The sequence below is a fragment of the Microchirus variegatus genome (genome assembly GCF_963457635.1).
Source record: "Microchirus variegatus genome assembly, chromosome: 9".
Lineage (NCBI taxonomy): Eukaryota > Metazoa > Chordata > Actinopteri > Pleuronectiformes > Soleidae > Microchirus > Microchirus variegatus.
The window spans coordinates 8,649,961-8,673,448 of NC_139810.1; the positions used below are offsets into that span (position 1 = coordinate 8,649,961).

Below are 23,488 nucleotides of genomic sequence, written 5' to 3' on the forward strand. Positions count from 1 at the left end.
GTAAATCTCACTGTCAAAGCAGATCCGGCTCCCTTCAAAGAGCTGTAAATCCCATCTCGACAAGGCACAGTTTTTAGGGCCTGAGTACAAACGTTTTTTTCTTGAAAACATTTCTTGAAATTATTGAAATTTAGCATGGAGGTCGGGTCCCATCAGTCTTCCTACAAGCAATTTATATATTACATATATATATATATATACACACACATATATATATATATATAAGTATATATATATATATATATATATATAATACGTGTATAATATACACATACATACATATATACATACATACATACATATATATACATATGATGCCAAATATCTAATGACGAGCCATCTGAGCCAGCGGATCATTCCATCAGGACAGGCCGAGGTAACTCTGCTCACTGAGCTGATCACCTCCGACAACGTCACTGCCAAACTATAAATGCGTTATATCTTAATACACGTGTTATGTTTGTACGTTTGTATTCTAAATGACTAATTTCTAGCCTCAAATGATATTAAAACTGCATTCCGGGACACAGAAAAATATTTATTTCAGGATTATATTTGTTTTCTCTGCTGCTGTGTTCGCCAAGATGCATTCTGGGATACATGGCTTTCCCAAGGGCCAATTCCAATTCCTATCTTAACCCTCAAGCTCAACCCTTATCTTATTTTGTCACTTAGAAATGGGACACCCCTTAAACGCAGATACGTCTTCAGACTGTAGGGGGCAGAATAACGCGAAAGCTGCGTCCAGTCTGTCAACTCCAAAAAAGAAGAAGAAGAACTTGACGTACTCACGTACTTGAGAAATGGAACAGAACTTGGACTGAGGGTGTTTTTTTTTATTCCAACAATAATAAACCGACAATGAAGATTCTCCTTATATGTTCACAGTATAGTGTGTGTATGTGTGTATGCACTGTATTTCACTTAATTGACTCCCTCATTACAGCTGATGTGCTCACAACCAGTTTAATGAAGAATTATCTCCTCATAACCCCTGAGAGAACTCTCTCACACACACACACACACACACAGAAGCACGCACACACGCACGCACACACACACACAATGATTATTGTATGTGCACACTGTCCTGAAAAAAATAAATAAAAATGGTGGCAGTATCGAGAGTTGGAGAGATGAGTATTGTCTAAGCTCTGCTTATGCTTCAAATTCAACCACCTTGACCAACCCTTTCAAGATTGATGATGTGGTATTCATTTATAATCATCTACTATATCGGCAATGCTGGAAAATAGGACTAGTTCAGGAAATATTTTTTGGACGAGAGTCCACTCATGCGCTATTCAGCTGCCAAACCAAGACCCATACAGTTTACTTTATATATCATCATAATTATATAACAATCAACTGAATTCAATTATTCTGCTGAAGAACATTTCCATGTTTATCACGGTGCTGATCCTCATTTGAGGATCCAGCACCACGGACAGCACTACGTTGACCTGCACCACATCTGTTTCCGCCCCGTCCGCTGCTGTGGGAAACGTCTGTGGAAGTAGCTGCGCTCCTACCTCTATGCTCTAAAATGTGTTTTAGAGCACAAATACAAGTACACACACATGCACAAACACGCATCAGAGGGAGCTGGACTGCTTTCCCATTTGTTGAATAATACATAAAGAGGCTTGTTGCCACAAGGAAATGAAGAGTGAATTCCTTCTTATGGTATGGAGGAGGTTTAATTATCCAGTCTCTCTGTGATAGCACATGGAAACAGCTTCCCACTCGTCTTTTTTTAAGCCCTTTATAGGGGTTATAGCTGAGGGGGCACTCTTTTATGAATTATTGAAATGCGCTGCATATGTTTTAGTATATACACGTTGCAGGCCCACGGCGGCAAACTCTGAACAACTGACCTCTGCTGGGGCTCGCTGCTCTAATACGAAGGAGGAGGAGCCAAAAAGTCAGTTTTATTGTAGGTCAGATACAGGCAGATGGCCTTAAAATAGATTTTTTTCCCCTCTCTCTCTCTTTGTTTCGACTCTCGTACTGGTGTTTCACAAATGGGATTATATTTTGAACATTGTGTCGAAGTAAATTATGCTTTCTCTACGCTCCTCACCGACCAGTCAGAGCTGAAATGACTTTCATATGTAACGTTTACATGGGTCACAAAGATGTGGAATGGAGTGCATTGTTTTAGAATTAAAGCAGAATTTTTACACTAATATAACAGGGAGAGAGTGAGATTGGGGGCAGTCTCCATTCCACCTACCGTCTTTTAGCAGAAAACAAAATCACGTCTGCTGACTCATATTCCTCAGAATCAGGAGGTCTTGTGAAGTCTTGGATTTTGCAGTGCAGGCCAGAGAGAAAGGGAAAGGCAAAAGAGATTTGCCTGTGTGCTTTAGGTATGGTCCTAAAGACTCTCTCCTCTCGTCTTGTCTGACTCCCACCGTTTTCTGCTCGGATGTGACACGTTCAATGAAATCCGCTCGCTCACAGAATTTGCGCACATTTTCCTGTCTCTAATATTGGTGGGAACAATTTGGCTTTCTCCAAATACTGGCGGGGACGTGTCCCGTCAGTCCATACACAAACCTACGCCATTTGTTTTTAGTTATATTATAACAACCCCCACAGTTGTTTGATTACCTTCATGGGAGCCCAACCTTTTTTTATGGGAGCTCAGCTCCCATTGGCTCCCACACAATTCAAACACTGCACAGAATCCCCGCAACCCTCATGTGGAGGATAATGCAGTAGAAAATGGATGTATGGATGTGTTGCGTGTGGCCATGACTCACTCACTCACTCACTCACTCTTGACTTTTGATCGTATCTTGCGGTACTTTTTCTGGCCGGGGCTAAAAGGGGACGTGCGTCACCATTGTAAAACTTGTCATGTTTGCCAGATTGCTAAAACTCAAGCCATCTCTCCATATCCACTTTATCCAATCCCTGTTATTGGTGAGCCGTTCGAGCGTGTGCAAATTGACTGTGTTGGGCCTTTCCATCGCACCAAGAGTGGTAACAAGTACTTGTTAACTATAATGTGTACAGCAACTCGCTTTCCCGAGGCCATTCCTTTGCGTTCTATTACAGCTCCAGCTGTTGTTAAAGCCTTGGTCAAGTTCTTCTCTGTGTTCGGCCTTCCCAAAATTGTCCAATCCGACCAGGGAAGTAATTTTATGTCACGTGTTTTTGCTCAAGTTATGAAAGAGCTTAACATCACTCATTTGTGTTCGAGCGCTTATCACCCAGAGAGTCAGGGAGCCATCGAGCGTTTTCATAGGACATTAAAGTCTATGTTGCGCACTTACTGCCTTGAGTTTGACAGGGACTGGGACGAGGGTGTCCATCTCCTTCTCTTTGCCGCTCGCGAGGTGGTACAAGAATCCCTCGGCTTTAGTCCCGCAGAGCTGGTGTTTGCACACACTGTGAGAGGGCCCCTTAAACTCTTGCAGGAGAAGTGGTTGGGTGAAAGCAAACCACAAAATCTGCTCGACTATGTGTCAAAGTTTCGTTTCAAACTTCAACGTGCTTGTGAATTGGCAAAGCAAAATATGACCGTTGCACAGGGCAAAATGAAGAGATGGTTTGACAAGGATGCAAAAAGCAGGAGTTTTAGTCCTGGCGATAAAGTGCTGGTTTTATTGCCTATTCCTGGCTCTTCTCTGCAGGCGCGTTATAGCGGCCCTTACCAAGTCAAAAAGAAGGTGGGCGATCGAGACTACATCATTGACACCCCTGAACGTCAGCGGCGTAGTAGGCTATGTCATATTAATATGTTGAAGCCTTATTTTGACAGGGAGTTTAAGTCTGTTTCCATCCCTTCTGATGGTTCAGAGGTCAATGTTGCACCAGGGCTGGCCAGCGTAGGAATTGCTGATGGTGACAAGGTAACTCTGGCATTGTCTAGCAACGCCAGTGTTCCTTCTCTTGAATCTCAGGATGACCAAGATGATATTGTAGGTATATCCAGTGATGTAATTCATGGGCGACTAAAAAACTCAGAAATGCTCTCTGATCTTCATGATTGTTTTCCGAATTTGGTTCAGTCTCAGTGTGAGGATGTGATCGGTTTAATTGGCTCTAATTTAACTCTCTTTTCAGATGTGCCGACTCGCACGCATGTGTTGCAGCATGACATTGATGTCGATAATTCTGCGCCAATCAAACAACACGCCTATCGCGTTAATCCTGAAAAAAGGCTTCGTCTCCAAAAACAGGTGAACTACATGTTGGAAAACGGCATAGCTGTGCCTAGCACAAGTGCTTGGAGTTCACCCTGTCTTTTGGCTACAAAATCTGACGGCTCAGATCGGTTTTGTACCGACTATCGTAAAGTGAATGGGGTCACAAAACCTGACTGTTATCCTTTGCCTAGGATCGATGATTGTGTTGATAATGTTGGCTGTGCCAATTATGTCACAAAACTCGACCTACTAAAAGGCTATTGGCAGGTGCCTTTAACACCTAGGGCTCAAGCTATATCTGCCTTTGTGACTCCTGACGCTTTTCTAGAATACACCGTAATGCCATTTGGAGTCCGAAACGCTCCAGCAACATTCCAGCGTTTGGTCAACATGGTTTTGTCTGGTTTATCGGGCTGCGAGGCTTATTTGGATGACATTGTTGTTTACTCCAAAACATGGGAGGAACACATTCAACAGCTTCGTACAGTGTTTGGCAGATTGAGTGAGGCCAATCTCACTCTGAATCTTGCTAAGTGTGAATTTGGGCAGGCTACAGTGACATACCTCGGAAAAATTGTGGGTCGGGGTCAAGTTAAACCTGTCCATTCTAAAGTAGAAGCAATCCTCTCGTTTCCTCCTCCTGTCACTCGCCGTGGTCTAATGCGGTATTTAGGAATGGCAGGATACTATAGAAGTTTTTGTAAGAACTTTTCTACCGTCGCAGCCCCATTAACCGACCTGTTGAGCCCAAAAGTATCTTACAAATGGTCTCCGAGCTGTCAGCATTCTTTTGATGGCATAAAAGCGTTGTTAACTAATGCTCCAGTTCTTGCTGCACCTGCGTTCGATCGGCCATTCAAACTCGCTGTAGATGCAAGTGATGCGGGGGCGGGTGCGGTCCTACTTCAGGATGGGGATGATGGGATTGAGCATCCGGTCTCGTATTACTCGAAAAAATTCAATCGGCATCAACGTGTGTATTCCACAGTTGAGAAAGAAGCGCTTGCGCTTATTTTGGCACTGAAGCATTTCGAGGTTTATGTAGGCTCTTCTAATGAACCCACGCTGATATATACTGATCATAACCCTCTTGTTTTTCTGAACCAGATGCGGAACACAAACCGAAGATTAATGAGGTGGTCAATATTTTTGCAGTATTTCAACGTGGACGTCAGGCATGTCCGTGGCAAGGATAATGTCCTGGCCGACACATTGTCACGCTCCTTTTCTGACGAGTGAATGACCTCACGTTGCACTCCCGGTATTCGCCATCATAGGGTGGGGGTGTTGCGTGTGGCCATGACTCACTCACTCACTCACTCACTCAGACAGTCCTTTAATTGTTGCATGTTCTTTCTCTCCTCATCAGGCTGGTTCACTCAGGCTGTCACACCTGCAGCAGATCCACAATCGTTGCCACCCAGTTACCAGCCTGCTATATAAGCCAGCAGCTCAGTTTCTCACGAGGCTCAGACCCAGCAACACCTTAGTCCCACAGTATGATTTGTTAAATACTTTTCTGTTTAGTAATATTTAATTTAGTTGTTATTTTCCTTTGGCTTGGAGATGGCCGGTAGTCTTACTTTTCGCTTAGCTTTAGTTCATAATTTTGTTTTGTTAGGGAGGGAGAGGGAACCAGCTTCGACGTCCCTATAGGGGGTGGCCTGGTCCCCCCTCCATTTTGCTGAGTTTGGCTGGCATCTCCAGGTCCTTTTGGTTTGACGATTCTTTATTTGGTAAAGTATTTATAGTTTTCGTAAAATATGTTTATTTCCCTGTGGGAAAAGTTTGTGAATAAACATGTTAAAATGTTCCATTTTCTGGTGTCCTTCTTTTATGTTGAGGTCTCCAAGTTGAGCCACTGATTTATTTATTTAATTGTTTGGAGACCGTAACAGGATGTTCTCTGCATTGTGTGATATCTTGGACTAACCATTCGCCCACCACTCCTCTGTTACATAACCATTTTCTCCATGGGGACATTAAGGGACCAGTCAACATCACATACAAGATAAAAAAAACAAGACTTCCTGTTTCCACTGAGATTAGGCAGTGAGAGACAGAACACTCTCTTGTCGCTCAGATTATCTGCCACAGTGTCTATGTACAGAGACATTGGCTTTGAAAACAAACAGCTACCAGTTAATTAGGGCCAGAGCTAAGAATGCCAGAGGCCGAAACGATTGTTATCCTTCAGATTATTATTATATCCATGGCTTCCTGGTCATTTTTGAGGGTTAACGTACATAAAAAACTTTGCATGGATGTCAGGTCATAGTCGCATAGTTCGTGGGCCTGTGCATTGCTCAAGGGCGCCCTGAGCTGAAAACAGAAGCAAAATTAAGTTCCACCGAATTTTACAAAACTTGGTGGGAAGATGTTATAGACCAAGACAAACAAAAAAGCAGAACATAACCATGGCCTCAACTCAACAGGAAGTCGGCCATTTTGGATTTTGGCAATTTGCACCCTCTGCAAATGAGCGAACTTATCCGAGTCCAATTTGTACTAGACACATCAAAGGTGAAAAGCTGTTGGAAGGTTTTGTGGACTCAAAATGGCGCAGCGACGGCAACCCTCTACGTTTGGGTGAATTTCAACGCCACGAAACAGGAAGTGCCCTGTAACTTCGGCATAGATTTAGTTCCTCCGAATTTCCTGAAACTTAGTGGGAACATATTATAGACCAAGACGAACAAAAAAGTTGAATGTAACCATGGCCTAAATTCAACAGGAAGACGACATTTTGGAATCTTGGCGTCCATTTTGGCGATTTGCACCAAAATGAGCGAAAAGTTGGAAAAGGTTTTTTTCAACTTTTCAGGGAGAACTGCTGTACTCCCTGACTTCCATGGGGAAGCGAGGGCGCTATCATGACTGTGTGCAGTCCGACTACAAAAAAACTACAACTTTTCACATCAAAGGCGAAAAGTTGTCAAAAGGTTTTGCGGATTCAAAAGTGAGGTCAGGGAACTGCTGTACTCCCTGACTTCCATGGGGAAGCGAGGGCCCTATCATGACTGTGTGCAGTCCGACTACAAACTGGACACCTAATTTAAATTACAGCAAAGTTGCCCTCAAGGTAAATACTTTGGGTTTTTTTTACTTCACAAAATTATATATATGTCACGATCTCACCTGCACCTTCCTCTCAATTTTATTATTATTGTTGTATTGTTGTGGCTGCTGCTCTCCTTCCCACTCTGACTCTGCAGGAGGCGTGACTGATCTACTGCCAGACACCGGTGATCGTCTACACCTGCGCAGCTCCGCCTCACCTGCTCCGAATGAGCAATCAGCGGAGCTTAAAGGTGGAGTCGTTCCTCCTCACCGGTGTCAGATCGTTCTCGTACTTTCATGGGTAAAGTCATGCCATTGCTCGCTCGCTATACTTACCTTGAAAAGATACTCACCACTCCGTCTCCGCTCCAGGTCGTCACGTCTCCTGCCGGTCGTCTTCTCCTGGCTTGTCTGGTTTCCTTCTCCCTTGGAATCTCCAAGCCACGTTGTGAGTTAAAGACTTCCTCAAGCTGGACTCTCCCTGCGTCCTGAGTCAGCTCCCCTCGCAGCCGCTGCAAAGACTTTAATCTTTTCCACTCTTCGCACTATCCACTATCACTTCCCCGTTTGGGAAGTCGTTTTGTGTTACCCCCCTTATTATAATAAAATTACTGTTTGAAATAACCTGTCGTCATCGTCTGCTTTCGTTCAATCCCCGACCAGTCCGCAGCTGAAGTGCTGTTGAGCTACCTAACCTAAGGCTCCCCGAGCGCCGCTCACTGGCATGGCAGCTCACTGCGCTGGGTTAGCATGTTCTCCACTTCACTGTGTGCTGTGTGTGTTCACTAACTCACTGCAGAATTAAATTTCCCCTTGCGGGACTTAAAGGGTTCTTAATCTTAATCTTAATCAGATATCTCCACTAAACTAATTAACACCGAACAGGGCCGTTCATCGGTGGCTGACTTCTCCATTCAATTTCGTATTCACGCGGCACAAAGTACCTGGAATGTGAACGCAATCTAAGGAGGGAGATACGGGATGAGTTAGCGACACGAAATAACGCCTACGATCTCGATTCCCTGATTGAGCTTTGTATTCTCTTAGATAACCGCATTCAGGAACGAGACCGCGAAAGAGCAGCTCATGCCCGTCGCCCCACTAACCACTCACGCCCCGCTAATCCGGTTCCTTCTCTTCACCCTTCTCTTCCTACTTCTCCTGGTTCACCTGAACCTATGCAGCTGGGGCGCACTCGACTCACCTCCGCAGAACGGACGGTGAGAGTTCGGAGCGGAGCCTGTCTCTACTGCGGCGAACTGGGCCACCTCCGTGCCACCTGCCCAGTTCGCCCAAAAGACTAAGCCCGCCAACGCACGCAGGAGTGTTGGCGGGCGGTGCCGTTTCCTGTGCCTCCCAGAAGCGTGTGATCCTCCCTGGGCAACTCCGGTGGGACCAGCAGTCCCTTCCACTTTCCTGCCTGGTGGACTACGGCGCCGACGACTCCTTCATCGACCAAGAGACTGGACTCCAGGCCGGGATACCGACGACACCACTCGAGACACCCAAAGAGATCCACAACCTCGACGGCAGAATCCTGGCCACAGTTACCCACCGAACCCAACCCATCGCCTTGGTGTTATCTGGGAATCACCACGAACTGATCCAACTCTTCCTGATCCCGTCTTCATCGTCTCCGGTCGTGCTGGGCCTGCCTTGGTTGTCGCTCCACAACCCGCGGTTCGACTGGTCGTCTGGGCAGCTATCCAGTTGGAGCGTCCCTTGCCATTCTCGCTGTCTCCGTTCCGCCCTGCCGGCTCCGTCGATGGTTCCTGTCCCGAGTCCCCAGCCGCCGGATCTCTCCTCAGTTCCTGCCACCTACCACGACCTCGGAGAGGTCTTCTCTAAAGACTTGGCTCTCTCCCTTCCTCCTCATCGTCCCTATGATTGTGGCATCGACCTCCTTCCGGGGGCTACACTACCATCTCGACGCCTCTACAATCTTTCCCAGACCGAACGTACCTGCATGGAGGAGTACATTAACCAGTCTCTGGCCGCTGGTCTCATCCGCCCCTCTTTATCCCCTGTCAGGGCGGGGTTTTACTTCGATGAGAAGAAGGACGGCTCCCTGCGGCCTTGCATTGACTAACGGGGTCTCAACGAGATCACCGTACATAACAAGTTTGCCCTACCACTCATGGACGCCGCATTCAGCCCGATTTGTAAGGCTAGAATCTTCACCAAACTCGACCTACGCAACGCATATCACTTGGTTCGTATAAAGGAGGGGGACGAATGGAAGACGGCCTTCAACACCCCTGTCGGACATTTTGAGTATATGGTCATGCCCTTTGGTCTAACTAATGCTCCAGCAGTCTTTCAGCACCTAGTTAATGACGTTCTGCGTGACATGCTGGACAAATTCCTCTTCGTGTATTTGGACGATATTCTCATATTTTCCGAATCCGAGGAGGAACACGTCCAGCATGTCCGCATGGTGCTGCAGAGACTGCTGGAGAACAAACTCTATGCCAAAGCGAAAAAATGCACCTTCCACGCTTCCTCGGTGCCCTTCCTGGGGTTCATAGTCGACCGAGGAAAATTATCACCGGACCCAGCCAAGATCAGCGCGGTGAGGGACTGGCCCACACCTTCCAACCGCAAACAGTTACAACGATTCCTGGGGTTCGCCAACTTCTACCGTCGTTTCGTGAGAGACTATAGCAAGGTGGCTAACCCTCTCACCCAACTCACCTCCCCCCGGCAACCCTTCCTCTGGTCCTGCCAAGCCGACGCAGCTTTCCAAGAACTCAAGGTACGATTTACTTCCGCTAAGAGACGCTAAACGCCTAAATTCTAGGCAGGCACGTTGGGCCCTGTTTCTGGGGCGATTCTCGTTTACCCTTACTTTTCGACCTGGGTCCCGGAACGTTAAACCTGATGCACTGTCTAGAATATTCTCACCTGATCCACCTTCTCTATCCCCTGAGCCCATTATGTCTCCTTCCTGTATCGTGGGGGCTGCTTCCTGGCCAGTGGAGGAGAGGGTTCGGCGGGCCCAACGGTAGGAACCGGACCCGGGGAACGGTCCGGCCAATCGACTCTTCGTGCCCGGTGCGGCTCGCTCGGAGGTCCTACAGTGGGCACACAACTCCAAGCTCACCTGTCACCCCGGCAACAACCGCACCCTCCAATTCCTCCGTCAGCGGTTTTGGTGGCCCTCCATGATCCAGGACACGACCGAGTTCATCCGTGCCTGTCCCGTCTGCGCCCGGGGTGAGCAATCAGCGGAGCTTAAAGGCGGAGTCGTTCCTCCTCACCGGTGTCAGATCGTTCTCGTACTTTCATGGGTAAAGTCATGCCATTGCTCGCTCGCTATACTTACCTTGAAAAGATACTCACCACTCCGTCTCCGCTCCAGGTCGTCACGTCTCCTGCCGGTCGTCTTCTCCTGGCTTCTCTGGTTTCCTTCTCCCCTGGAATCTCCAAGCCACGTTGTGAGTTAAAGACTTCCTCAAGCTGGACTCTCCCTGCGTCCTGAGTCAGCTCCCCTCGCAGCCGCTGCAAAGACTTTAATCTTTTCCACTCTTCGCACTATCCACTATCACTTCCCCGTTTGGGAAGTCGTTTTGTGTTACCCCCCTTATTATAATAAAATGATTGTTTGAAATAACCTGTCGTCATCGTCTGCTTTCGGGTCCACGCCACCAACCATAACAATATATATATATAATTATAAAAGTGAACGTAACATTGATTATTACAACATAAAACAAATGAATAAATGCATTGAGTTCCAAGTTATATAAAGACAACCTATTTACTTTTGACGTTTGAATGAACTCTCTTAATTTATGCGCCGCCAACTGAAGTTGGTGTTATTTTGGAAATTGGCATTAAATTTCTTTTGTCAGTGAACTTGACAAAATTCTACATATTTACTGCTTTATGTTGCCGTTAGAACTTATTTTACAAAGGTAAATTTAGTACTTCTATTACCTTTAGTACCTCAATCAAACTCGCTCCTAAACTATAGTATATCATAATGTACAGGAATCTCGTCTAATCATACTGTACCCATACCCAATTGACTCTCTGAGGCAGAAATTTCTTCTGAAAGACAAAACAGTGTGAAAGATTTTAAAACAGGCGACCCACTTACCCTATTTTGGTCCATCCTGTCCTTCATTGCTTCAGCCTACTGACTTTAGTGATCTATATTGGAAAGTGAAAGCACTTCTTTGTGTGCAGGTGTTTTATTTTGGACTGTTTGTACCTGGATGCCCTCTGTGCCAGGCTGCTGCAGCAGTTTGACGGTGCGTGTGTGCGCCGTCTGCTGGCCACGGCCGTCGTGCCAGGTCAGGTTGCTGCCTCCGGCGCGGTGCGGCAGCTGGTAGCTCAACTCCTCTGCCGACAACGTGTGTTCAAGCGAGGCGCGGCAAAAACTGAAGCTGGACGCCGCTGAGGTGAGAGACAAGAGAAGGAAGGAGGGAGGAGGGAAGGAAATACAAAAAGAGAAAAGCAGAGGGAGGAGAATGAGCACTGATGATGGACACTTGTGTTGTTTAAGGCATTTGCAAACACACTGTAACTGAGCAAACATTCATAATTAGTGACATTTTTTTGGTTCTACCTGTGGTCTCCACAGCAGATGATTTGGCAGATATTTGTATGCTGGATGCCCTTCCTGACCAATTTATCTGGGCTTGGTGTACAATTAACAATGCACACTGGAGTTTGGATACCTTGCTCAGGGGTGACCCAGCCCTTGACCTGGTGGGGACTAAAACTGGCAAAAACCAGTTACAAGCCAAGTTTCCATTCCACTTGGCCATGGACTGCCCTAAGAATAGCAAATGAAGGACTGCTCAGCTAATTTAATTCTCTTAATATAAGAATGTTTGCAAACAGGAAGAGTGTTACTCACCACAAAACAAAAGAACTGATTAGTGGAATCCAGATAACCAACTTTATTTATTATTCTAATTGCTATTTTCTGAAGTTTAGTTATAGGATCTAAGTTTGTTTCCCCAAATTTCGACACAGGATGACCTATAGGGCATTAGAGAATAGCAATAGATTTGGATCATTTACCTTTAATGCATTCTATGTGTGGTTTCCAACAAAGTTTCTGGTCTAAAATGACTCCCAAAAACGTTGTTTCATAAACTCTTTCAATGTCAACATTCTTAAAATTCAACTTCATGTCAAAATTGGTCCTGGTGCCTCCAAAAATGATACAATTTGATTTGTTTTACTTTCCTTTAATGATAACTTATTGCAGACAAACAACATTTTCAATTTGATTAACTATTTTCCTACAGATTCAATTAACTGCTTTATGTCACACCTAGAACAAAATAAATTGGAATCATCCACAAACAAAATTTACTATATCTGATACTGTGCACATATCATTTAAATAAAGAATAAACTAGCCTACGCTGTCGAGGGCCGACAGCAAGGGGTATATCCGGGAACTTGTCCAATCCTCAACTTTCCAATATACCCAAAGTATACGCACTCGCACCTGCCACTAACTGTTTTAATTAATTATTAATAAATTCAACAAAATAACTGTTAAATATTATGATATAATGCTGATTACACTTTATACATGTTCAAAGTATCCATATAAACACGATATTGAACACAGAATACCTGAACTCATAAATGTCTCTCTAGTTTTTAATAAAACTAGTTAACCTATTATACCTTGTTAAATATTATGAATATTAAAATGCTAACCACACCTGCCATATCTTCAAAGTGTCCAAATGTCATGTAAAAGCATACACTGTTTATTAAATTTCATGAAAAAGCATACAATATGTTCAAACTTTCCATTCAATGCATTAATAAAAAAATGGAGGCTTAACTATTTTTTATATGATAATTAATAAATGTATATTATAATGTAATAAATATTATGAATAAGTGCTAAATAAACCCATGATATCCTCAATGTGTCCAAATGAGCTCAATAATAAAGAAAAAATGCCTTATCTATTTTTTCTGTGTTCACTAATAAGTTAACCAGTTAACTTATTATGTAACTATTACCAATCATAGCCAAAGTAATAATGATTGTACTTGTAGATAGTTGTTACATGAATCATTGTACAAAATTTGAAGGCAATATCTCCATCAGTCTGGAAGATAAAGCCGAAAAATGTGTTTTCAGCATAATAAATTAATTAATTTGCTAATTAATAATAAAGCTACAAAGATAGGGATAATTCTCAGGTGGTATGTGATGCCCATGCAAAATTTGAAGCCAATACCTGCAGTACTTTGGAATATACAGGCGAAAATATGGTTTTTATATCATTAATTAATTAATTAATTAATTAATTAACTAATTAATAATAATGGTAGACAGCTCAAAATCAATAGGGATCATCTACAGGGGCTATGTGACCCATAAAAAAAAGAAAGAAAATTTAATCCCAAACGCCTTTCCAGTTATCGCGTTAACGGCTAAAATCTGCGGACGCGCGAGACCGATTCCATAATATCCGTGCGCGTTTCTCGCAGATATAATAACTAGGTCTCAATACTGAACCTTCTTACTCTTCTCAAACACACCTACCTTAAACTGTTTCTTATTTCTTATTTCTAAGTGCTGTCGCTACATTTTCTACAAATTCCATCACTGCTAAATTATTTCAAAGCCATTATACACTGATACAACTGGGTTGGTACTATATTAAATATAGTATTTAATAAAAACACACAGGAAACTTTTGTTTGCTGACTGAGCTACAGACAAATAAATACCTGCAAGCTCTAATTATGTGGAGAGAAAGGATATAAATACAGTGAATTAGAAATGTTCAAAAAAAAGAATATAACTGAATATCTTCCTGTTTAAAAATTAAAAAAAAGACCACTTCAAAAGAACATAGAAAAAGACTAATCTGCAATACTCTGGTTGATCATGAATAGGGTGTTGTACCACATTGTTATTATTGTTCTTTTTATTTTCTATTTTATAATATGTTTGCCGATTAATGCAAGTGCAAGTCAGAATTCGTCTGAGGTGGTTTCAGGGCGGATGTCGAGAGTGAGGCCACCTTCTTGTCTCATCACTGCAGAAGCAGCTACACTCAACCATGTTAATGTATTTCACTGAGTGACTGTGTTTTTGTCATGGGAAGCATCCAATCATTGTGCCTATGTCCAAGCCTATGTTCCTCCTCTGGAGTAATTATTAAACAATTGTAATTGTAAACAATCTTTTGTGCTTATCAAAAAAAGAAAGACTACTTATGACTAAAAGACTCTTTATTCCTTTTCTCACCGTAAATTTCCACAACATGGTGCTCGTCTCATAAACAGTGTTTCCTTTGTGACCTTAAATGCAACATCTGAAATAAAACAGAGGCATTCTACGACAGAAAAAAGCAGCCATTGCTGACAGAGGAGGCTGAGCCCTCCTTGACTATTCCTATTTTAGAGTTGCACAAGAAACCACTGAGACGTGCTGCACAACAGCAGAGGCTTGAGGGGAAACCCCTGGTTGCAGATGAGTGCAGAAAAAAACACTTTTTATGCAACCACAAGCTGATAAAGTGCACACAACCATGATGGAGGAATGAAAAAAAAATGGTAGGAATAAAAAAAATTCCTACCAAAAAAATAAGAAAGACCTGTCAGGAATCATTAATGCGTGACCTGTTCTGCTTCCGTTCCTTCATAAAGCACTTTCTCTCCAACCTCCTCTGTCTGTTTCTTCACTTTCCTTACATCCATATATTACCACATTTGTATCTTCTTATACAACTGCATCCCTCTTCTTCCCCCCTTCTCTCTCTCTTTCTGCCACATCTTTGGGGGTCATCAGGATAAGCTTGGCCCAACTCTGATATAATTACTGTCAGTCTGACTGAAGGAGGAGGAGACAGGAGGAAGAAATGTGGGAAGCTAAGTGCCAGAGCTGCCAATCTCACAAAAAGGAGGCCGGAGGAAGCCCAAAAGCAAGGGCAACACAGACACAAAGAGATCCAGGGGAGAGAGGTGCTGTAAATTAGCTTTGTGGTCCATGCCAACTGACAGGACTGATCAAATTGTATTGAGGTAAAAGGAGCTCAGGATGAGGCGGGGAGACACATTATTAGACCACGAAACAACTTAATTTCACAAGCTGTTAAAGACAGAGGTTCAGAGACCACCCAACGTTTTACCCACATCACTTTAAAATTGATTTAAGTGCAGCATCGTGGCTTCCCAATCTCAATCTCTGCCGATGACCTTGTGTTACATCCAGGTTGGAATGAAAGTGGGGTGTCTGGCCACATGGTTTGGCGTTATAACGTCTGTGGTGGAGTGGGCTGGAGGTGTGGGACAGCTGGTATGTTCCCTCATCCCTGTTTATTGTCCTGTGGGCAAGTTTTCTAATTTCGAAACATTATATCCTACAGCATATGTAATAGATAATGAAGGCAGTCGAAACACTGCACCAACTGGAAGACCTTCTTGCTGCCAGGGGGGGTTGAGGAAGACTGCAGGATGTGCAGTCAAAGCTGTCATGGTATACACACTTTTACTAGACGAGGAAATAATAGTCAGAGTATAATCCACACCGAAAGAACCGGGATTCTAAATAAATATTGTCAATGTTGAAAATGAGAAGTTTGGACTCATTATTTACACAATAAAGGATAATCAACTGTGCCCAGTGCTCAATTTTGAAATAATGCCAAGAAGTAAGCCGATCGCAACGTGTATCATTTCAATAATTTGCACTAAACTGTGAAGATTTGCACCTGGGCCAACAAATGACATTACTAGATTTACATATTCACTAAGTTTACACCTGGAAAAAAGTGGTTCAGGCATTTACTTACACTTTAACTATTTTGTTATTACAGAGAAAGTAAAATACCAGACCAAATCAACTGGTCAGGTCTCAGACCACTTTATCCACCCTACTTTGGTACGGTTCCTCTGGTGAGAAAGCAACCAAACCAAATGGGACGACACGGTCTGATAAATGCATGCATCACAACAACACTCCGTTTAATCACATGCCATGGACTGACAACACAAACATGTCGCCTTCCCCTGACATCACACCCACACGACGCTTACATTAGCTCTGTTTAGCAAGCTTGCCATTTGTATGACAACTTCATTACAAGCCTACGCCTCTCTATATTCACATTAAAGATGAAAAATGTGTGGCTAGGCTGAGTTGAGAACCAATGGAATACCTGATGGATATGCAAGAAGATCGCCAGCTAATAATGCAATGATCATTCAGGAGGAGGGCACTTCTCTTCTCCCTGAAGTGGGGTGCAATACGCTGTTGGCGAGTCGAATAAATTATGAAGTTTGTTTGGAGTCACAGCCGCGAATCATGTGCCAAATTAATTGTTTGGAGAAAATGACCTACACGTACAATGTAATGCTTGAGGATCAGCGTCATGAGCGCAACGCAAAGCTGTTCCTCCATGTTAATCGGGCGCATTAGTCTGGTTCCGGTACCGATGGTCTTTGCGGTCTATTTTGGTTCGTTTAGAACTATGCATATGTGAAAGTAACATTTTTCTGACTGGTGCGGACCAAGGCAATCAAACTATAGGTGTGAAAGCGCCCTTAGAGTGAAATAGAGTCCAGTTAACCTCTGCATATTTTTAAACTGTGGGAGGAAAGAGAGAGAACCAGGAAAGGACCCAAGCACGGAAAACATCCATCCATCCATTTTCTACTGCTTTATCCTCCACAGGAGGGTCACAGGGGTGCTGTGTCAATCTCATCTGACATAGGGCTATGGGCGGTGGTCACACCCTGGACAGGTTACCAGTCCATCACAGGGCCACATATAGAGACAAACAACCATTCCCTCTCACACCTATGGTCAATTTAGAGCGACCAATTTACCTGATCCCCATATTGCATGTTTTTGGACTGTGGGAGGAAACTGGAGAACCCAGAGAAGACCCAGGCACACACGGGGAGAACATGCAAACTCCACGCAGAAAGGCCCTTCAACCGGGCTTGAACCTGGGTCTTCTTGCTGCAAAGGCAAGAGTGCTAACCACTACACCAACCGTGTGGGGCCTAGAAAACCGTTTTTCTAATTTCAAAACTTTTCAAAGAAAATCCATGAGTTTTGAATGTCTTCTTGTGGTTTGTGGTTACACAAAGGAAAAGTAACTGAATTTTAACCACCAAAATATAATCTAAAATTCATATTTAAGTTCAACTGAACATTATAAAGAAGAATAAGATGGGCGAACATGCAGTCAACCTGAAAACATAATATCTCCAGCCACTGTCATCAGGTGTAAAGATCTCTAATCTAGTGCTGTGCTAAAACCCACTGACCTAAAATGGATCATTGTAATCAGGGGATGATTATCATTGTTACCAGAGCAGATCTGTCACCTTTCCTTGTCTGTCTCGACCTGTATCTGATCTCTCTGGACTGTTGCCAAATCTCTGCACTATTTATCGCTCACTGCTGTTGTATTATCTCTCACTGCCCTTGCCAGTGACTTTTATCACCTCCTATAACGCGATGGAAGGGAGAAAGAGAGAGGAGAAAGGGTTGATGATGGAGGGTGTAGATGAACGGAGGCAGGATAAGAAAAAGAGAACGGCATGATTTGTATCATCTGAGTTACAGCTAGTCAAAGGAGGAGTGATAAGATACCAGGTGATGGAGGGTATCTTTAAAAGCTTGGGAATGTGGAGCATCAGATTTACATAAGAGGAAAAGAGAGAGTGAGAGAGAGCACTGTTAGTGCTAGAGGTGCTAAAAGGAAAGGCGAGGGATCCAACATGACATGAGCTTGTGAATTCCTGATGATTCCACCATTCAGAGGTGTGAGGTGGTTTGAGTTTTACGCTCAACAGGATAATCTAAGGCCACATCCGAACGGAAACGGAACAAAAATGTAAACAATCTTTTTCTCTTTGTTGTTTTTAAAAAGTTTCCCGTACACATTGCACCATTTCAGGTAGTAGATACATGCCAGACCTGTAAGTGGCGCTGTAATGCTAGACATTACACACATTACAATGTATATAATCGCAGAAGTGAGGACAGGATGAACCAAGCCAGGGTAAAGAAAGGGAAATAAAGAAAAAAGCAAAAAGACCAAACAACAGGTTTGCTAACTTTAGCGACTTTTGCTGTGTTCTTTTTCTAACTTCGTTCGGTGTTTCACTATGGGATATCGCCTTGGCATGACCAACCAGGGAAGCTCCAATGGCACCACGTCTGTCTGTGACAGACAGGTCGAGCTGTGCTTGGGTACCGCCCCCCTCATACTATCACAGCCGACCCGCCCCTCAAAATCATTCTCGCTTTCTTCCCGTGAAGAAACAATTGTGGAAGCTCCCTCAGCCTTTGGGGCAAGCTTGGAACTGCTAAACCGTTCACGGACATACCGTTAAGGTCCTTGTCGCCGAACGCAGTCCCTGGCGTACGTCTGATATCACCGAGTAAGTACTTCGCAAGAAGTTTTTCCACTTTATCCTGGTGTAGTGTCCGTGTCAAGGCGAGCTGCTCCGCCGGCCACCCTGTATTGCCTACCGGGGGTCGGCTAATTATAGATATTTTACCCACAGACTAACGTGTTGCGGCGAGTCAGCGGGGTACGGTTGACATTTGTTTGTTAGCCGAGTGTTTACCGGGAGTGGAGCTAACGTGTCACGACAAGCTAACTCTGCTGTGTCTTGTTATCCGGGATTTTTAACTCTGGGTGCTAACGCTATTACCGAGCAGGGCATAGCGTCACAGCTAACCTGCCGGGTGCACGGTGTCTTAGCCGATAATCTTCAACAGTCACTGGGAGTGAAGCTAACGCGTTACGGCGGGCTGCCTTTACGGTGCTTGGTGAACGATCTCCGTGCGTGACTAACGTCTCTCTCGTCGCCAGCTGCCATGTCCTCGACCGCGGCCCCCGCCAAAGGGCCGGATGCGAAGGTCAAAGAGGCTGTATCCCGCCTGTGTCCCGCGTCATGCGGGTCTTCCATATCAGGCAGGGACCCTCATCCCATGTGCATTGCATGTATGAGTGCTAAACACGCTCAGGCGTCTCTGGCTGACCCGCAGTCATGTCCTCACTGCGCGGATATGCCAGAGAAAATTTTGGAGAGAAGACTTAGAGTGGCGGTCGCTAATTCTCAAGACCCATGTCTGTCGGGAGAAACCGCTGTGGCTAAAACCCCCCACATGGCGCGCGCTACTATGAGCTGGGCGGACATGATGGACGAGGGATACACAGACATGCCGCCACTCTTCGAGGAGCTCCCCGACGCAGAGCCGGGGGAGGATGCTGAGGGCGACGCCAACTCAGACATCCTCAACTTAGATGAAATGGAGGAGGACGAGGACGATGCTACTTTCCCAGTGCAGTCTCGCCCCTTCAGTGCATCTGAGGTCGCTCCTCCAGCTGACAGCAGCCTTTACGATGTTTGTAAACGAGCTGCAGCTAAGCTGGGAATACAGTGGCCTGCTGTACAGGACGCAGGTGGCACTGAGAGGGACCTTTATGATGGTAAGAGACTTCCACCAGCTCAACCACCAGCCAAACAGCTCCTTCCAGCCTTGCCCGCGTGCATGAAAGAAATGAGCCGTTTTTGGTCCTGTCCCTTTAAGAATAAACTTCCTGCAAAGGGCTGCTCTAAACTGGAGGTCCATGGGATGAAAGAGCTGGGGCTGTCCGAACCCCCGGTAGTGGAACCTTCAGTGGCTCACCACCTTCACTCTGATCGCCGCTCTGTCTCAGCCTCCTCTACCATCTCTCTGCCCAGTAAAATGGAACGAGTCACATCTTCCATTTTCCAGAGGATGTATAAATATGCAGCACAGTCAGTCTGCTCCCTCAATGCAGTTACACTGCTGTCTGCGTACCTGGCTGAGATTTTAGAGGAGATGGGCAGACAATTGGACTCCGGAGCACCAAATCCAGCTCTTTGGGATGAAATCTGCGTGGTGAATGACCTCATCCTGCGCTCATCCAGGGGAGCAGTGCAGGGCAGCGGTGAGAGAGCACTCTCAGGTGAGAGAGCACTGTGGTTGAACCACTCCAGCCTGAGTGATGCACAGAAGGCGGAGGTTATGGACGCCTCATACGACCCCACCAAAGGTCTGTTTGGCCCAGCTTTGGAGAAAATGAAGGAAACCTCCACCCTCAGAAAGCAGGAGGGTGAGGGTGTTTGTTAGCCGAGTGTTTACCGGGAGAGGAGCTAACGTGTCACGACGAGCTAACTCTACGGTGTCTTAGCCGATAATCTTCAACAGTCACCGGGAGTGAAGCTAACGAGTTACGGTGGGCTGCCTTGGGGGATGAAGTTTGTGTCTCTGAAAACGGTTCTGCTTTTGGCTTTGTCTACGGCAAAGCGTGTGAGTCACCTTCAGGCGCTGTCTATCTGCCTCTCCTGTCTACAGTTCGGTCCAGGCCTCTCCAAGGTTTGTTTACGGCCCAACCCAGCTTTTGTGCCTAAGGTGGTGGAGTCTTCAAAAAATTGTCCCACAGTAGAGTTACTGGCGTTTCACCCGCCTCCATTCGCCTCGGAAGAGGAGCAGAGGCTTAACACTTTGTGTCCGGTGAGGGTTTCAGAAGGGCAGACCAGCTGTTCGTATCCTGGTCCACTACGCATAAGGGCAAGCCATTGTCCCACCAGAGGCTGTCTCACTGGATTGTGGAGGCCATTTCTGTGGCGTACAGTTGCAAGGGTTTGCTGCCGCCCCAGGGTTTGAGGGCTCATTCCACCAGGTGTGTGGCCACTTCCTGGACTCTATTCAGAGGGGTGTCTGTTCAGGACATTTGTGCTGCAGCAAGCTGGGCATCGCCTCACACTTTTGTCAAGTTTTATAGGCTAGATGTCTCGGGTCCTTCTTTGGCGCACGTAGTGCTAGATGCCGGTACCCCTGGGTTGGAGTGACTCTGTCACGCAACTTTTTGTGGTTGCTAGGCTTCGGGAGACTTATGCAATCCGGGAGTAGTCCATATCTCCCATAGTGAAACACCGAACGAAGTTAGAAAAATAACGAAGGGTTACTCAACGTAACCCCGGTTCTTTGATAACAGAGTAAGGTGTTTCACCAACACGTCCCTTTTTGCATGAGGCATGGAAAGAAACCGGTCTTGAATGATTTTGAGGGGCGGGTCGGCTGTGATAGTATGAGGGGGGCGGTACCCAAGCACAGCTCAACCTGTCTGTTACAGACAGACGTGGTGCCATTGGAGCTTCCCTGGTTGGTCATGCCAAGGCGATATCCCATAGTGAAACACCTCACTCTGTTATCAAAGAACCGGGGTTACGTTGAGTAACACTTCGTTTCCACCACCTCGCCTCGGCACGGCATGTTTAAATTGTGTTTCCACTAGCGATAGTAGCTGCTTCCAGGTACTTTTTTAGTATCTGCTTTGGCGCGCTGAGTAGGTACTATGAGTGACGTCGTCAGACTGCCAGCCATTGTGACAACAATCTCTGACCAATCAGTGGCTGAACTCTAGATCAGTTAAAAAGACTTCACAATCCTAAAAATATGTGTTAATCTCCAACAATTACCAGGGAAATGTCTAAAATCTCAATATTAAACAGAGGAGTCTGGTATATTTAGCGACAGCACTGCTGATCGCGATCGGCATCACAAACCCTGACGCTGTATTTCAGTCCAGTGTCAGACAGAGTCTGTGCCCCTGGAGGAAGTGCTGAACAAATAGTTTTAATTAACTGATTCTAATGATTCAGTTACATTGAAAACAACTGCTTTACAAGTCACTAGTCACTCGTTTGGGTGTGTGTGTAAAACTAATGCTTATTTATTAGCTGTATTTACTGTGGACGCAGTCGGTTTGACTGTAGACACAGAGAGTGAGAAATATTGTGACCACACCGACATCACAGAGTAACAGACAAGAACGCTGTGGATATGCAGTGCTGCTGACGGTGCGTGGAACAGTCACTCATCTGTTCATTTAGGTAAAAATAGGGTGTTCCCCGCTTTTCGTCCCATGTCAGCTGGGATTGGCACCAGCGCACGTCAATCCCTTATGTGGAGGATAAAGCAGCAAAGGATGAGGGACATGAGTGGGGTTTGTTTTCTCCTCACTTTATTTTGCAATTCAGTTACACCATTAATCTTCAACACTTGTTTTTTTCTTCACTCCTGTATCTGAAGTCTCTGAGGACAGGACATGTTCTCGTGATAGTGTCTTTTCAGGGTGACTTTAGTTAAGTGAAATACAGGAAGAGACTGCATATAGTCAACTAGGTTTAGCTTGCAGTTAGGTTAAGCGAGTGTTACTGTGTGTGCGTCTGCAGAGGTTATGTAGGTCATTATGAATCAGCCCAGTCAAGCGTTAACCTCATATCACCTTCTCTTGACTGAGCAGCACATCCACTGTGCAGAGATGTTAAATCTCAGGGCCATTCCCTTCTGGAAAGGTAATTAAGCCGTTAGGTGCCGCGCTCTGAGAGGTCGTTCCGAGCTAAATCCCACAGTAGATTAACATGGCGTCGCTGGACATTTCTCATTTGACTGCAAACGAGAGCGTCTAAAGTAGTCTAACACTGACAATTTTGCTGCGCAGGCTAATTTGTAGAAGTTTGTCCTTTGCTCAACCTTGGCACCAACTTAAGGACTGAGTGAGTGTGTTTGCCTCTTCCTCTCACTGGGAAATTGGTTTGGATAATCCACCATCAGGCATCACAGAGTGGGTGTCATGATGTATTTCAGAGGCATGATATTAGAATGAAAATACTCCCTATACCAGCCACCTCTTATTCCAGTCTTGCAGTGCAGGAAAATAAGACATAATTCTTATTTTCACATCATCTCAAAGAGGGTGAAACACCGTCATGGAGATTTAATGCTTCAGGGATGGTACCTGAAACTCCCAATATAGCCTCCAAACAGACCAATGTTTCAACAATGCATCCACCAGTGACTCAAATGTGTTGGTCCCCTATCATGATAGAGTAAAGGGCTATTTACAACTCCTCCACTCAACTGGGGCCACTCTTAACCTCAGGAATGAGCCTTGAAATTACACCAATTTAAAAAAGCGGAGCGTGAGAATTTGGTTGCAGCTTTAAATATAAATATAAAACCCCCAGCACCCCAGGGATTTATCTCATGATGCATCACAGCCTATTATCCACTCTGACATGAGACTCTGCTTCTAAGGTTTACCTTTCACAAACTGTCAGTGTCATGGGAATGCACAGATATCAGGGAACGGGAGTAGACAATGGAGGCTGATGGCAGATAAAAACACCCTAGCGCTCATCGGGACACACACGGAGGGAAACGCAGAGTAAATATGTTTGCATAATAAGCTCATGCTCATGCATACATGAAT

At 45.0% G+C, this 23,488-nt stretch overlaps 1 protein-coding gene across 1 annotated transcript in view; it reads right to left on the reverse strand.

Moving 5' to 3' along the window:
• The window catches only part of samd10b (sterile alpha motif domain containing 10b), a gene marked incomplete at both ends in the record, with an annotated part of 61,674 nt that extends 42,616 nt beyond the window's left edge, over positions 1-19,058 (reverse strand). Inside the window, 2 exons of the mRNA XM_083895019.1 lie at positions 11,437-11,621; positions 19,001-19,058. Coding sequence (XP_083751145.1) covers positions 11,437-11,621; positions 19,001-19,058 — 243 coding nt within the window. The remainder of the gene's footprint in view (positions 1-11,436; positions 11,622-19,000) is intronic.
• Positions 19,059-23,488: the final 4,430 nt, after the last annotated feature.